Raw genomic sequence first — 17,534 nt, forward strand, 5'->3', positions numbered from 1 at the left:
TGAAAAAAAAAAAAAAAGGGTGTAGCTCAGATGGTAGAGCGCTCGCTTAGCATGCGAGAGGTACGGGGATCGATGCCCCGCACCTCCATAGCCTGTTTTACTTTTCCTGAGTTGTTTGATTTCATTGATTCTTAGGCGTTTCAAGCCTTACGTCCCGTGTTTGTCTTAGAGTCACTAGTTTCTCAGCTTGTCCTCAAATGTAGGTCACCTTGAGTATCTTCCTTTGTTTACGTTACTTTTTCTACCTGGCATTGGTCAACTCTAGCGAAAGTGACAGTAGATTGTCTTTCTTTCAGTAACACTTTCGGCCATTACGTTGGGGGTGTAGCTCAGGTGGTAGAGCGCTCGCTTAGCATGCGATGGTACGGGGATCGATGCCCTACACCTCCATAGCCTCCTGAAATGTAGGTCACCTTGAGTATCTCCCTTTGTTTGCGTTACTTTTTCTACCTGGCATTGGTCAACTCTAGCGAAAGTGACAGTAGATTGTCTTTCTTTCAGTAACACTTTCGGCCATTACGTTGGGGGTGTAGCTCAGATGGTAGAGCGCTCGCTTAGCATGCGAGAGCCTCCATAGCCTGTTTCCTGAGTTGTTTGATTTCATTGATTCTTAGGCGTTTGAAGCCTTACGTGCCGTGATTGTCTTAGAGTCACTAGTTTCTCAGCTTGTCCTCAAATGTAGGTCACCTTGAGTATCTTCCTTTGTTTACGTTACTTTTTCTACCTGGCATTGGTCAACTCTAGCGAAAGTGACAGTAGATTGTCTTTCTTTCAGTAACACTTTCGGCCATTACGTTGGGGGTGTAGCTCAGATGGTAGAGCGCTCGCTTAGCATGCGAGAGCCTCCATAGCCTGTTTCCTGAGTTGTTTGATTTCATTGATTCTTAGGCGTTTGAAGCCTTACGTCCTGTGTTTGTCTTAGAGTCACTAGTTTCTCAGCTTGTCCTCAACTGTAGGTCACCTTGAGTATCTTCCTTTGTTTACGTTACTTTTTCTACCTGGCATTGGTCAACTCTAGCGAAAGTGACAGTAGATTGTCTTTCTTTCAGTAACACTTTCGGCCATTACGTTGGGGGTGTAGCTCAGATGGTAGAGCGCTCGCTTAGCATGCGAGAGCCTCCATAGCCTGTTTCCTGAGTTGTTTGATTTCATTGATTCTTAGGCGTTTGAAGCCTTACGTGCCGTGTTTGTCTTAGAGTCACTAGTTTCTCAGCTTGTCCTCAAATGTAGGTCACCTTGAGTATCTTCCTTTGTTTACGTTACTTTTTCTACCTGGCATTGGTCAACTCTAGCGAAAGTGACAGTAGATTGTCTTTCTTTCAGTAACACTTTCGGCCATTACGTTGGGGGTGTAGCTCAGATGGTAGAGCGCTCGCTTAGCATGCGAGAGCCTCCATAGCCTGTTTCCTGAGTTGTTTGATTTCATTGATCCTTAGACGTTTCAAGCCTTACGTCCCGTGTTTGTCTTAGAGTCACTAGTTTCTCATCTTGTCCTCAACTGTAGGTCACATTGAGTATCTTCCTTTGTTTACGTTACTTTTTCTACCTGGCAGTGGTCAACTCTAGCGAAATTGTCAGTAGATTGTCTTTCTTTCAGTAACACTTTCATCTATTAAGTTGGGGGTGTAGCTCAGATGGTAGAGCGCTCGCTTAGCATGCGAGAGCCTCCATAGCCTGTTTCCTGAGTTGTTTGATTTCATTTATTCTTAGGCGTTTGAAGCCTTACGTGCCGTGATTGTCTTAGAGTCACTAGTTTCTCAGCTTGTCCTCAAATGTAGGTCACCTTGAGTATCTTCCTTTGTTTACGTTACTTTTTCTACCTGGCATTGGTCAACTCTAGCGAAAGTGACAGTAGATTGTCTTTCTTTCAGTAACACTTTCGGCCATTACGTTGGGGGTGTAGCTCAGGTGGTAGAGCGCTCGCTTAGCATGCGATGGTACGGGGATCGATGCCCTACACCTCCATAGCCTCCTGAAATGTAGGTCACCTTGAGTATCTCCCTTTGTTTGCGTTACTTTTTCTACCTGGCATTGGTCAACTCTAGCGAAAGTGACAGTAGATTGTCTTTCTTTCAGTAACACTTTCGGCCATTACGTTGGGGGTGTAGCTCAGATGGTAGAGCGCTCGCTTAGCATGCGAGAGCCTCCATAGCCTGTTTCCTGAGTTGTTTGATTTCATTGATTCTTAGGCGTTTGAAGCCTTACGTGCCGTGATTGTCTTAGAGTCACTAGTTTCTCAGCTTGTCCTCAAATGTAGGTCACCTTGAGTATCTTCCTTTGTTTACGTTACTTTTTCTACCTGGCATTGGTCAACTCTAGCGAAAGTGACAGTAGATTGTCTTTCTTTCAGTAACACTTTCGGCCATTACGTTGGGGGTGTAGCTCAGATGGTAGAGCGCTCGCTTAGCATGCGAGAGCCTCCATAGCCTGTTTCCTGAGTTGTTTGATTTCATTGATTCTTAGGCGTTTGAAGCCTTACGTCCTGTGTTTGTCTTAGAGTCACTAGTTTCTCAGCTTGTCCTCAACTGTAGGTCACCTTGAGTATCTTCCTTTGTTTACGTTACTTTTTCTACCTGGCATTGGTCAACTCTAGCGAAAGTGACAGTAGATTGTCTTTCTTTCAGTAACACTTTCGGCCATTACGTTGGGGGTGTAGCTCAGATGGTAGAGCGCTCGCTTAGCATGCGAGAGCCTCCATAGCCTGTTTCCTGAGTTGTTTGATTTCATTGATTCTTAGGCGTTTGAAGCCTTACGTGCCGTGTTTGTCTTAGAGTCACTAGTTTCTCAGCTTGTCCTCAAATGTAGGTCACCTTGAGTATCTTCCTTTGTTTACGTTACTTTTTCTACCTGGCATTGGTCAACTCTAGCGAAAGTGACAGTAGATTGTCTTTCTTTCAGTAACACTTTCGGCCATTACGTTGGGGGTGTAGCTCAGATGGTAGAGCGCTCGCTTAGCATGCGAGAGCCTCCATAGCCTGTTTCCTGAGTTGTTTGATTTCATTGATCCTTAGACGTTTCAAGCCTTACGTCCCGTGTTTGTCTTAGAGTCACTAGTTTCTCATCTTGTCCTCAACTGTAGGTCACATTGAGTATCTTCCTTTGTTTACGTTACTTTTTCTACCTGGCAGTGGTCAACTCTAGCGAAATTGTCAGTAGATTGTCTTTCTTTCAGTAACACTTTCGGCCATTACGTCGGGGGTGTAGCTCAGATGGTAGAGCGCTCGCTTAGCATGCGAGAGCCTCCATAGCCTGTTTCCTGAGTTGTTTGATTTCATTGATTCTTAGGCGTTTGAAGCCTTACGTGCCGTGATTGTCTTAGAGTCACTAGTTTCTCAGCTTGTCCTCAAATGTAGGCCACCTTGAGTATCTCCCTTTGTTTACGTTACTTTTTCTACCTGGCATTGGTCAACTCTAGCGAAAGTGACAGTAGATTGTCTTTCTTTCAGTAACACTTTCGGCCATTACGTTGGGGGTGTAGCTCAGATGGTAGAGCGCTCACTTAGCATGCAAGAGCCTCCATAGCCTGCTTTACTTTTCCTGAGTTGTTTGATTTCATTGATTCTTAGGCGTTTGAAGCCTTACGTGCCGTGTTTGTCTTAGAGTCACTAGTTTCTCAGCTTGTCCTCAAATGTAGGTCACCTTGAGTATCTCCCTTTGTTTACGTTACTTTTTCTACCTGGCATTGGTCAACACTGGCGAAAGTGTCAGTAGATTGTCTTTCTTTCAGTAACACTTCAGCCATCACGTCAGGGGTGTAGCTCAGGTGGTTGAACGCTCGCTTCGCATGCGAGAGGTACGGGGTTCGATGCCCCCACCTCCATAGCCTGTTTTACTTTTCCTAAGTTGTTTGATTTCATTGATTCTTAGGCGTTTGAAGCCTTACGTGCCGTGCTTGTCTTGGAGTCACTAGTTTCTCAGCTTGTCCTCAAATGTAGGTCACCTTGAGTATCTCCCTTTGTTTACGTTACTTTTTCTACCTGGCATTGGTCAACACTGGCGAAAGTGTCAGTAGATTGTCTTTCTTTCAGTAACACTTTAGCCATCACGTCAGGGGTGTAGCTCAGGTGGTAGAATGCTCGCTTCGCATGCGAGAGGTACGGGGTTCGATGCCCCCACCTCCATAGCCTGTTTTACTTTTCCTAAGTTGTTTGATTTCATTGATTCTTAGGCGTTTGAAGCCTTACGTGCCGTGCTTGTCTTGGAGTCACTAGTTTCTCAGCTTGTCCTCAAATGTAGGTCACCTTGAGTATCTCCCTTTGTTTACGTTACTTTTTCTACCGGGCATTGGTCAACACTGGCGAAAGTGTCAGTAGATTGTCTTTCTTTCAGTAACACTTTAGCCATCACGTCAGGGGTGTAGCTCAGGTGGTAGAACGCTCGCTTCGCATGCGAGAGGTACGGGGTTCGATGCCCCCACCTCCATAGCCTGTTTTACTTTTCCTGAGTTGTTTGATTTCATTGATTCTTAGGCGTTTGAAGCCTTACGTGCCGTGCTTGTCTTGGAGTCACTAGTTTCTCAGCTTGTCCTCAAATGTAGGTCACCTTGAGTATCTCCCTCTATTTACGTTACTTTTTCTACCTGGCATTGGTCAACTCTAGCGAAAGTGTCAGTAGATTGCCTTTCTTTCAGTAACACTTTCGGCAATTACGTCGGGGGTGTAGCTGAGAAAATTGGGATAGCAGAGAGCTTCGAAAAGTATTATAGAGATCTACTTACTGTAGAGGCAATGCCTAGGCAGATCGAAAACACATTCCCAGAACATATTAAAACACTCACAGAAAAAGAACTAGCTCCAAGTGAAGGAACGATAAGCGTTACAGAGATACAAAAGGCCATTAAAAAGCTGAGGCACAATAAAGCTCCAGGGTGTGATGGCCTGGGAAGTGGTTTTGATAAGATGTTCATAGAGGGCCTCAGTGTGATTCTAGTCTCAGTGTACAGAGATATCTGGGAAAGAGGGCTATTAACACCTACCATGAGGAAAAGCATGACAGTTCTTATTCCCAAGAAGTTCGACAAACAAGGGGACCCAGTGGTAACGGATTTCAGACCTATAAGCCTTTTGTGTACTGATTACAAAATTCTAGCGAAAATTCTAGCCAAAAGGCTAGACGCAGTGTTGTGGAAGGTAATAGGGTCGCACCAATCGTATGGGATTAAAAAAAAGAAGTATACGAAAGAACCTCCAGGTAATGCGTACCGTCTGTGAAGCTGCACAGGCAGAGGGAGGTCGTGCTGCAATCCTACAGGTGGATTTCAAGCAGGCGTTTGCTAGAGTATCGCATTCCTTCCTACTAGCCGTCCTCAGTAAAGTAGGTGCTAATGAACTGGGAATGTGGGTAACAGTATGTTACAAAGACGTAAATACCAGCCTAAGCATTAATGGAACCCTCGGTAACGATATAAAAGTTGGTAGAGGTGTGAGGCAAAGGTGCCCGAATTCTGCCGTGCTGTTTGCCCTCTATCTGGAACCACTCTGTCAGACTATAATAAAAGATAAGGACATCGTGGGAGTGAAAGTGGGCGAGGAAAGTATTAAATTATTGGCGCATGCGGATGACCTAACATTTGTATGTATGGAAGGTGAACACATTGTGAAGTGTATGCACAAGGCAGCGGAATTTTGCCAGCTGCCTGGTGCTCAGGTTAATTCCAGAAAATCTTCTGGAGCCTGGATTGGTGAATGGTCAACAGCACCTGAGATTGTACATGGGACCAGGTGGGGAACACAGGTTGAGAGCTACCTAGGGGTACGCTTTTGTGAACAAACTGAAGCAACAGCAAATCTAAAAGCAACGGTTAATAAATTAAATGCCAAAAGGCTTGGAGTACAGAGGCCGAAGGACGAACCTACTCAGTAGGGCTTATATCGCAAATACCGCTTTGTACCCCGCAGTCTGGTATAAGGCCCAAGCGGTGCCATGTTCAAAGGAGGTTATTGCGAAGTACCACAGGGTTATAGCTATTTTTCTGTGGAACTCGAGGTTTGAGCGGATGAGACGCTCAAATATTTTCCTTCCTCTCAAAGCAGGGGGCCTAGGCGTCATCAACCTAGAAATTAAGCTTCTGGTGCACCGCTTTATGTACTTTCGTTGTCAGTCGGATCCCCTACTCCGAAGTGCAATGCAGGTACACGGGGCTCAAGTGCTAAACCGATGGGTTGTTCCAACTGGCGTCCCCGAATCTAACACAGGAAGGGTCGCGTTCCTCAGAGAAGTTAAAAGTGCGCTGTTTTTTTTTTTTTTAGGAGCAATTCTCTTGGGATTATTTGAGTACCGTGTCAAGGAAAAGACTATACTTGGATACCGTAGCGAAAACCTTTATCCCTTCCACTCTACTGAAACCTTTTTCCGTTACAGACAGAAAGTAATGTTCTCGTAAGGGTGCGTAAGCTACCCATCCCGCCGGAGTGGAAATATTCTTTCTCCAAGCTACACATTGAGGCCCTCCCTGTACAGACCTGGAGTGCTAACAAGAACTTTATGGTCGTACAGATGAACTGTTGTACTTGTGGTGAGCCGGAAACACTGGAACATGTTTTTGTTACTTGTAGCACTGCAGTGTCGTTCTTGCATGACTTGAGGACCACGTTCGAGATTGACTTGAATGTATCCTGGGAAAACCTTAAGTTCCTTGTAACAGACTCTAACAAGGGCGCCCAGTTAAAAGAAATTGTAATGGTTTTGGCGATGAAAGCTCTGTGGCGTGCCCGGACCGCTAAGACGGAAAACCAGCCAAACACCAGGCCGACCTGGCATTACGTAAAGATAAGTCTGCTGTGGGTCTCCAGCTTGATTGGAAAAGACAGACTGCATGAGGAGTCTGAATGGGTCCGACTTCGTGAGTTAGCCATGTGTACCATCGCTTCCACGTTTGGGCGCAGGATGCGGGCCCGGGCCAGGTTTTCCATCGCCAACACCACAAGCTCACCTTTTAATGTAAAAGAGTAGAAGCTATGCTCCACCTGTAAAATTTTTCTGCAATGTATCTTCATCCCGTCATGACTTCCATTGTCTGTACATAATGAACGGTGAATTGTGCTTTTATTAAAATATTGACTAAAGGAAAGAAAAAAGGTGTAGCTCAGGTGTGCATCATTCATTCATCATACATCACTCATTAACACTGTACAGTCATAGCTTATTTTAATGTTTGTAAATAAACGTTATTACCTGGTGAAAAAAAAAAAAAGGTGTAGCTCAGGTGGTAGAGCGCTCGCTTAGCATGCGATGGTACGGGGATCGATGCCCCACACCTCCATAGCCTCCTCAAATGTAGGTCACCTTGAGTATATCCCTTTGTTTGCGTTACTTTTTCTACCTGGCATTGGTCAACTCTAGCGAAAGTGTGAGCACATTGTCTTTCTTACAGTAACACTTTGGGCCATTACGCCGGGGATGTAGCTCAGATGGCAGAGCGCTCGCTTAGCATGCGAAAGCCTCCATAGCCTGTTTTACTTTTTTCTGAGTTGTTTGATTTCATTGATTCTTAGGCGTTTGAAGCCTTACGTGCCGTGTTTGTCTTAGACTCACTAGTTTCTCAGTTTATCCTCAAATGTATGCCACCTTGACTATCTCCCTTTGTTTACGTCACATTTTCTACCTGCCATTGGTCAACTCTAGTGAAAGTGTCAGTAGATTGTCTTCCTTTCAGTAACACTTTCAGCTGTATATCGGGGGTGTAGCTCAGATGGTGGAGTGCTCGCTTAGCATGCGAGAGGTACCGGGATCGATGCCCCGCACCTCCATAGCCTGTTTTACTTTTTCCTGAGTTGTTTGATTTCACTGATGCTTAGGTGTTTGAAGCCTTACGTGCCGTGTTTGTCTTAGAGTCACTAGTTTCTCAGTTTATCCTCAAATGTATGCCACCTTGACAATCTCCCTGTGTTTACTTCACTTTTTCTACCTGCCATTCGTCAACTCTATAGTGAAAGTGTCAGTAGATTGTCTTTCTTTCAGTAACACTTTCAACTGTTATATCGGGGGTGTAGCTCAGACGGTAGAGCGCCGGCTTAACATGCGAGAGATGCGGGAATCGATGCCCCGGACCTCCAATGCCTGTTTTTCTACGTGATGGACAACTCGAGTAAAAGAGCCATTTCTTTAGGGACACTTTCAATCGTTCCATCGGGGGTGTAGCCCAGATGGTAGAGCGCTCGGTTAGCACGCGAGAGGAACGTGGATCGATGCCCCGCGCCTCCAATGGCAGTTTCATTATTTCTACCTAGAACTTGTGAACTTTAGTGGAAATGCCAGAAGATTTTGTGCCTTTCAATAGCACTTTCAGCAGCACCACGCCACAACAGAAAGGGAATCCCTACCGCTTTCAATGTGATACTTTTTTTTTTTTTTTTTGCTTTCAATGTGAAACCGTACTTCAGACCTTTTCTGGAAGGAACATAGTTGAAGCGACGCACTTGACCATCAAGCTGTCACATACCTCTTTGAAAAGCCAGAGCTAGATGGGAGGATTGCTTGGTGAACTAACCAATTGCATCAATTTGACTTCGAAGTGTCCCACCGACCAGGAGTGTCCCATACCGTTGCGGATGCTCTTTTCTCTTTCAATGCGTTCTTTGGCATTTCGCCGTCTGCATGTAGTCTTTGATAGCGGACATAGCCGATCCCGTTACTATTAATGCACTCAACCTTTGGGAAGGTTCAGAGCCTCTGAAGTTAAAAAATGACAGGTACAGGGTGCCAGTTACAATGGTATATAAGATGCTATAACTTTATCACAGGACAGCTCCGAGTCCGCTGGAAACGACGGTTTCGGTAGGACGTGTGCCAAGATCAGAAAGCGCTTTTATTGGCCCAAAATTAAGGACGGCATCCTGGAATACATCCCGTGGCTCAGTGGCTAGCGTTGTGGACATCTCACGTCGAGACTGGGGGGTACCTGGGTTCGGATCCTAGTCGGGTTTTGGCTGGGTTTTCCTCAGATGCTTCAGGCATATATATCAGCACAGTTCCCTTAGAGGTCGGCCCAGGACGCATATAACTCCGGAGCTTTAATCGTTGTCCACCTCTGTGAGGCCGACAACGGCGAGCTCCTTCATCAGTACCACAGCCACCGCTCGTGTCATCTGTGTCAAGGTAAAGTAAATGTCTCTCGAGGAACATTCGAAGACACCTTGTGAAGTCGTGCATGTCGATTTTACAGAACTAAAGAAGAAAGTGGAGCGTGTGCAAAGAATGGCAAGCATTTTTTATCGATATCGACGAATGTACCCGGGTGGCCGCTGCAAGACCGGAAATGGAAGACGCCAACCGTGTGATCGCGCTATGTTTCAAGATCAAGTGGTCGTCAAGATCTAAACGTGGTCGAAGTTCAAGGCATGGGCTCAGAGTCGAAGTGCCGTACTGAGGTATACCGCTCCTTACCACTCAGCAGCAAATCGCCTTACCGGACCGGTGATACGTGACGTAAAACGGTTCATCAACGTCTACGCATGGAAGTGCTGTCTATACAGGCTGCTGTTGGTCATGATAACCAATCGTACAGAGCGGGATTGGGTTGCAGTCCACACTTCGCTGCATACGTCGAAGTTCACGTGCAGTTGGCGGACAGTGTCCTGCGGAACGTGAACTGATTCTGTAAAGTAACGGAGGGTGTTGATCATGCATTTATTTACCGCACGGAAATTCAGTATTTTTGATGTGACCTTAAAAGGAAATTAAAGCTAGTGTTACATCTAAGTCCGCACAAAACTGGATTTGTCCCACCACGAGCAAGGAAGACCTATAGATTCGACGCAACAATGCTTGTTGGATTGTTTTGCTTATAGAAATTAATAACGCCTGATGGAAACGACCAAAAAAGCTAAATATAGTTACGCCTCTATGATACTGTTACAAATGCATGTTCCTGATGCAGAGGTGAGGAAAGTGCTCTCCGCATATGGGGACCACGTTGGTGACACCAGGAGAGGGAAATGGAAGTTGGGTTGAAGTCCACCAACTGCACCTTTGAAAGTCCTGCTGTTGAAAGTGTGGAAGAGTGACGCGGGGCGCTTCCCGTAATCGTACCCCAGGCGGGAGCTCGCCTCGGGAGCGGCTCTGTCTGCTTACGCTGCAAGAAGGTGGGTCACGTAAGAAAACAGCGTTGCACGCCTTGATGCAAGAACTGCTGGATAGCACGAGGAGGTGTGCAGTACCGGGACACAGGCTACTTGGCGGAACGCGGTGATGATGAACTGACAAACAGGAACAGATTTTACGACACAGCAGAAAAGAAGGCCAAATAAAGAGAAGTCGACGGCTGATGCCATAGCCCGAGCTCTCACAGAAGGACTGGAGGGAATTGAGCTGAAAGGTCAAGGACTATATCGAAAAGTACCAGAGTCACCTGGGGACGTCGAAGACCAGGAGGACAGCGTGAGGGTGTTAAGCACTGGACTCATTCCATCACCAAAGATCACTCACCAAGGCTGATGTCTATCAGGAGGGAAGCGAGGTCTGGTTGGAATAGGGGGAAGCGATATCAAGCAATACACATTGGCAAGTTCAGTCGCACGTAATGTCTATATCGTATTTGATATCCGGTGCAAAAAACATACTAGATCAAGTGAACTACTCCGTTACGGCTCTGAGCGCTCTTCAGCGCCACCGTCAGGGGTGGCTTGAAAATACAGCTATTTTCAAAACCCAACAGCTAAAAAACCGTTCCAACGAGGAATATGGGACTTTGCGTGTCGATCCATGGACTACTACGGCTCCCGGTCTTCGGTGTTTAATTTTTCAGAGATTCGGTGGGAGAAATCGGTAGCTATTTTTCTCACGCAGGAATCAGTGTCCTTCGGTGGTAATATTTCGAAACGAGAAGATACCCGGTGGAAAACGGCGAGGAACGTGGCGGGAGTTTTCCATGCATACAGTGAACCAACACTTGATGTCCTTGTGTTTTTGTTTGTTTGTTTGTTTTCATTGCAATGCCAACTGTTAAAATCAGGGTCTAATAAGTTTGTGAGGTTCATGTTAGCGATGCAGGTGACATCGCACACCGCTCTTTTCACTGTTAGGTAATTAGCATGGGATCTTTATTGTGGAAGGCAAATCATTCAGTCGTCGGTCCGTATCCTAGTTATCAGTGTTTGTGTAATAAGCGAATAGTTCGCACTGGTACACTCCGTGGTCTCTAAGCTCTAGCTGTGGCACTTCCTGACCGAACAGACCTATTCTTATTATGTAAAGCTATATTTGTAACTGGCCTGGATCCTGACTATCGGCAACATTAAGACCCCGCGAAAAGCTAAAGAAGAAATATCTGTTCGTTCAAGAGGGACCTCATTTTCATTGTCCGCTGCCAAATAGTTCAGAGCGAATGGACAGGAAATGAAATGAAGACATTTGAAGTCGACATTTCGACGACAATCGGTGAATAATTTTTTCAACCAAAATTGTAAAAAAAAATTACCGGTGTACGTTTATCGGTGCTTTTCGGTAAATACCGAAGACTGGGAACCCTACAGTGTATGAAACGGAACCATATACATTCAGTGGGTTGCATCTGGTTTCTCAACCCGTTTAAGTCAAGCTCATGGATACGTTTTACGGCTATTGGGTGACGTTAGCTAGGCGACCTTGCGTAGTGGGTCACCATCTACTATAGGGCATCTCGGCATGGTTAGTGGTCAATTGAAATCTGCATTGGCGCTGCCATACGAGTTTTGGGATCCGTACGGCAAGGATGTCCTTTGTCCCCTGTATTATTCAGCCTATACTAAGAACCCCTGTGCTGCGTGATTCAAAGCAACGAGAGGATACATGGGCTGGAGCTTGGAGATAGTGAAGTAAAGGAGTTGGCTTTCGCGGACGACGTCGCCGTCATTTGCCATATACAGAGGAGGAAGTGAACATTGCGCTGTCACGCAAAGGTCTTGCAAAGGTCATGTGACGTTCTGATGCATTGCCATTGTTATTTATCGTTCCCAAGCTTTGCGGTGTGAAAGTAGACTTGAAGAAATCCGTAGGTACATGGTCTCGTTGAGTGGTTGGCAAGACCACGCGCCTTCATGAATATCAGGCGGGACGCACAGGTAGAACGGTATTTGGACATCGCTATCGTCCTCGCTCGCAAGGACAGCCACTTGTCGCGGCATCTGGCAATTGTGCAAAGCAAGCTGCAGGAATACAGAGGGTGCGGTGCATATAACACTCTTCAACAGGGGTTACGTTGTCATCTCCATGGACCAAGCAGGCCCTCTTTGAATACAGCTCAGGGCCGACCACTTGGGAGAGCGGTTAGTGCGCAGTAGATCATGCAGCGTATCGAATGCCCGAACAATTCGATTCTACAAGGTGATCGCGAACTGCAATACAGTACTTCCAGTCCATGTTTTCCTGGGACTACCCACAAACGAAGGAAGGAAGAAACTTTATTGGGTCCGCATGAAGAGCAGTTTCTCATACCCCTTTACCATGGGTTACATCTTGATAATCAAAACAGTGCTGTACGGCAACCGCCAATTCCTACACTCTAAACCCAGTGACGGATAGGTGTCGTCCGGTAAACTGCGAAATTGCAAAATTCCCATATCGGACCCCCCTCCTGGGAACAAGGCTAACCGGAAGTCGCGCGTCGCTAGTAATAAATTGCGCTGTAATTTGCAAATTCCTTAGTGAGGTTAGGTTAGGTTAGGTCAGTACATATTACACGCGCGGGGGGGGTATCCCCCCCCCTGTGTTATAGCCATCGAAGATGACGAAGTGCGCATCGAGCGCGTGGGGATTTGGCGCGTGGTTGCGAGCCAATAAACGATTTTTGCATGTGGTTGTTAACCGGACTGGTCGCTTGTCTCGTTCGCTCCTGCCAGGACTAAAACATGGTGTCAGAAAGTTCTAGAACATAACCACGCTTCCACAACGATGTCTCTCCCCGACGGCGACACACAAGAGCGTTCGACGTTTACGGCATCCTTGGCTACATTCAATGTAACGCCACCGGAACCTTTCACGTTCAAGACGCCGAATGACTGGCCCACTTGGAGGAAACGCTCTCTACGTTTCCGTGCTGCCTCTGGCCTCAACGACAAGGCTGAGTTAAGCCAAGTAGATGCACTGATCTACATTATGGGTGAGCAAGCGGAGGACATATACGCCACGCTGAAGCTTAGTCCCGAAGACGCACGCAAGTTCGACAAGGTGCTAGAAGCGTTCGATGCCTACTTCGTTCCGCGCCGCAACATCATCTTTGAACGTGCAAAGTTCAACACGAGAGTACAACAGGATGGGGAATCTGTGGAGGAATTCGTGACTGTCCTGCATTCAATGGCAGACTTATGCAACTATGGAGCGTTGCGCGAAGAACTGATTCGCGACAGACTGGTTGCAGGCCTTCGAGACAAGAAAGTTTCGGAACAACTACAGCTCGACTCTGAACTCACTCTACAAAAGGCTATCACAGCGGCTCGCCAGCGAGAAACTGTCCGGCTGCAGCAAGCTGAACTTCACAAAGGCAATGACGCTACAGTACATCGACTAACGACGCACAAAGTGTCACCGGGGTCCGATTCAAGGACACTGGCAACCAGGAAGATTCACGCAGGCACAACCCGTCCTTCTTCAAAGTCAGCTTCCCAAAAGCTCTGCCGGTGGTGCGGCCGTGACAGGCACGCAAGACAGGACTGCCCAGCAAAAGACAAGATATGCTCCAAATGCAAGAAGAAGGGGCACTTCTCATCAGTTTGCCTTTCGGCTAAGCAGACCCAATCTGCCCCCGACGGAACTACTGCATTTCTAGGAGTTGTAGCTCATGGAGGAACGTCGAAATGGCAAGTCCCAGTCCTTGTTCAAGGAATACCGTTAACGTTTAAAGTTGACACAGGGGCTGACGAAACGGTTATACCAGAGAGCGTTTTCCTTAAGCACTTCACGGGAATCCGGCTCGAACCTCCCAAACGTCGCCTGCGGGGTCCAGACGGCAAAATGCTGAAGGTCACCGGTATGACCTCTCTCCAGACAGTTTTTCAAGGACAAGAAAGTCAACAAGACATTTACGTCTTGAAGAAACTTCCTACATGCTTGCTTGGTCAACCAGCCATAGACAGCCTCAAAGTCCTTCCGACAATACAAATGCTCTCGAAGGCATCCCCATTCGAGGAATATGCTACGGTCTTTCAGGGACTGGGAGTTCTACAAGGAGATTACGACATAAAGCTAGCTCCTGATGCTAGGCCCTTTGCCCTTTCATCTCCACGGAGAGTACCATTGCCCCTATACCAAAAAACCAAAGAGGAACTTCAACGTATGGAGAAGCTAGGAGTCATAACGCCAGTCATGGAACCGACAGCCTGGTGTGCGCCAATGGTAACCGTCCCAAAGAAGTCAGGAGGAATTAGACTTTGCATTGATTTCACTCAGCTCAACCGTTACGTACTGCGTGAATTTCATCCTATCCCTTCTGTCGAACATTCACTCGCAATGCTAAAAAATGCAAAGGTCTTCAGTAAACTCGACGCAAACTCGGGTTTTTGGCAGATACCGCTGAGCGAACAAAGCAAACACTTGACGACGTTCATAACTCCGTTTGGGCGATATTCCTTCAACAGACTTCCATTCGGGATATCGTCCGCGCCAGAACACTTTCAAAAACGAGTGGCAACGCTGCTAAAGGACCTCCACGGAGTTTTGTGTCACATGGATGACATACTCATTTGGGGAGCAAATGAAATCGAACATGACCATCACTTGGAAGCTGTAATGACACGCATCCAAGAAGCAGGGATGTCGCTCAACAAAGACAAATGCATATTCAGTGTTTCACAAGTGACCTTTCTAGGTCACGTCGTCGACGGCTCAGGCATTCGGCCTGACGAAGAAAAGGTGAACGCCATTGTTAAAATGACTCCCCCTACGGACAAGACGGGCCTCAGGCGGCTACTTGGGATGGCAACGTACCTTACACGCTTTGTACCCAAGGTAGCAGAACTTCTACAGCCACTATCGTGTATGTTAAGCTCCAAGCAGGAATTTGTGTGGGGCGCACCACAACAAGAGGCGTTTCAGAAATGGAAACAAATCCTCTCTACAAGCCCTGTCCTCGGCATCTACGACCCAGCAAAAGAGACGGTCGTCACCGCGGACGCATCTTCCTTCGGCCTCGGAGCTGTCCTGCGACAAAAACAAGACGACAGGAAATACCAAGTCATCGCCTACGCCTCCAGAATTCTCACTGATGTCGAGCGTCGTTATGCTCAATTAGAAAAGGAGGGTTTGGCACTGCTTTGGGCGAGTGAGAAATTCCGAGACTACCTTATCGGGAAAAAGTTTCTTCTCGAGACCGACCACAAGCCCCTGGTGAGCCTGTTCTCGACAAAACAGCTTGATGACTTGACGCCGAGGTTACAGCGCATGCGGATGCGTCTCATGCGATATACCTACGAAATAACGTACGTGCCAGGAAAAGACCTTCTAGCGGCAGACGCCCTGTCCCGTACACCTCTCCGGAAAACGGACACCACAGACCTTACAGAGGAGATCGAGTGTTTCGTCCACTATGTTGAGACTCACCTTCCAGGGACAGCGAGAAGTCTACTTGACATACAGCAAGAACAGGAGAAGGACGAGACGTGTCAGCATATCATCAGGTTCACCAGACACGGGTGGCCTACTCGACGAGATCTCGGGCAAGACCTTAAACCCTTTTGGCTAGCACGGAAACAGCTGGCAGTAGCCGATAGTCTGCTAATGCATGGAACGCAGATTGTCATTCCCAAGACCTGTCAGCAACAGATTCTCCAGCTTTTACACGAGGGCCACTTCGGCTTGGAAAAATGCACCACACGAGCTAAACATGCTGTTTGGTGGCCAAGTATCAATGACGACATCGCACAAACGGTGAAGAACTGTCACGAATGCCTGCAACTAAAGACAAACAGGAAGCTACCCCTCATTACAACGGACTTCCCAGACAGGCCCTGGCAGAAAATAGCTATGGACTTGTTCCATTGCCAGGGATCGTGGTGGCTCATTGTAGTTGACTATTACTCGCGGTACCCAGAGCTAGTCCGGCTACATTCATTGTCCAGCGAAGCCATCGTGAATCACTGCAAATCCATATTTGCACGACATGGAATCCCCGAAGTTGTGATAAGCGACAACGGTCCGCAGTTTTCGCAGAGCAGCAGCTCCCCTTTGGCACGATTTTCAACGGAGTATGGCTTTCGACATGTTACATCCAGCCCAGGCTATCCGCAAAGCAATGGACTTGCCGAGGCGGCAGTGAAGATCGTTAAAATGTCTATGAAGAAGACAAAAGATCCGTACAAGTCGCTGCTAGCATATCGGGCTTCACCCTTGAAAAATGGCTATAGCCCAGCGGAACTTCTAATGGGACGACGGTTGTGCACGAACGTTCCTGTCGCGCAGTTACAGCTTGTACCGTACACCCCTGACTACAAGAAAGTGGCAGCCTTCGAAACTAAAAACAAGAGGGACGAAGAGAGGCACTACAATAGGAGACACGGGGTGCGGGAGCTACCTCCACTTGGAGTCGGCACAGATGTTTGGGTAATAGATCTGCAACGGAAAGGCGTTGTCCAGGGACAGACTCCGCAACCCAGGTCCTATTCAGTCTCCACAGAGCAGGGAGAAGTCAGAAGGAACAGGACGCATCTACACTCTTAAAAATGAACTTCACCGCATAGCACGCTCCTAGCCAACCATTATCTCGAATGATATCGTTAGTTGCCCTGATTTGTTGAAAACGGGGGGCGTACGCCATTTCTGTGACACTTATGCTGTTCATAATTGTCACAGAAAAGGCGTACGCCCCCTGTTTTCAACAAATCAGGGCAGATAACGATATCATTCGAGATAATGGTTGGCTAGGAGCGTGCTATGCGGTGAAGTTAATTTTTAAGAGTGTAGTTCCTCTCCCAGGCCAACCAGAGCCCAGTACATCGACAGTGAGCGCTCCGCAAAGCAGCCACCTCGAAACGGACACTTCAACCGACGTACCGACAGACCAACAGTGCACCGACACGACCCACTGGCACACAAAAAGAGGGCGTTGCGTCATTCCTCCAAAAAAGTATCAAGCTTGATCTTTATCTGACTTGACTTGACTTGACTTTATCTGCAAAAGGAGGGGGATGTGTTATAGCCATCGAAGATGACGAAGTGCGCATCGAGCGCGTGGGGATTTGGCGCGTGGTTGCGAGCCAATAAACGATTTTTGCATGTGGTTGTTAACCGGACTGGTCACTTGTCTCGTTCGCTCCTGCCAGGACTAAAACACCCCCCCCCCCCGCAGTTGTTCGAGACTGTGCTCACTTCCGTCTAAGCCTCGTTCCCAGGGTTAGATCGGAGGGTGTCCAATGTGGGATATCTGCCTTACTCCGGTCAACTGCAGCTGCAGCACATTTTTTAAAAAATGTGCCACATGACTTCAAGGGGCACGCGGTGCCTGCGAAAGCTGCAGGTGCCATGTGCCCCCTGAAGCAACTGGTACGACATCCCTGCTGACACCAGGAGTCACAGTGTACCGGACGTATCGAAGGGTTACTTGTACCCCCCCCCCCCCGCGCCTGTAA

The 17,534-nt window shown here is 47.4% G+C and overlaps 1 protein-coding gene across 1 annotated transcript; it reads left to right on the forward strand.

The window, feature by feature from the left end:
- Positions 1 to 12,867: 12,867 nt before the first annotated feature.
- On the forward strand, positions 12,868 to 16,626 carry LOC135384325 (uncharacterized protein K02A2.6-like). Its single transcript, XM_064613530.1, has one exon. It carries the CDS (start codon positions 12,868 to 12,870, stop codon positions 16,624 to 16,626), a length of 3,759 nt encoding a protein of 1,252 aa, XP_064469600.1.
- The last annotated feature ends 908 nt before the right edge of the window (positions 16,627 to 17,534 follow it).

The sequence above is a fragment of the Ornithodoros turicata genome, chromosome 2 (assembly GCF_037126465.1).
Source record: "Ornithodoros turicata isolate Travis chromosome 2, ASM3712646v1, whole genome shotgun sequence".
Taxonomy (NCBI): Eukaryota; Metazoa; Arthropoda; class Arachnida; order Ixodida; family Argasidae; genus Ornithodoros; species Ornithodoros turicata.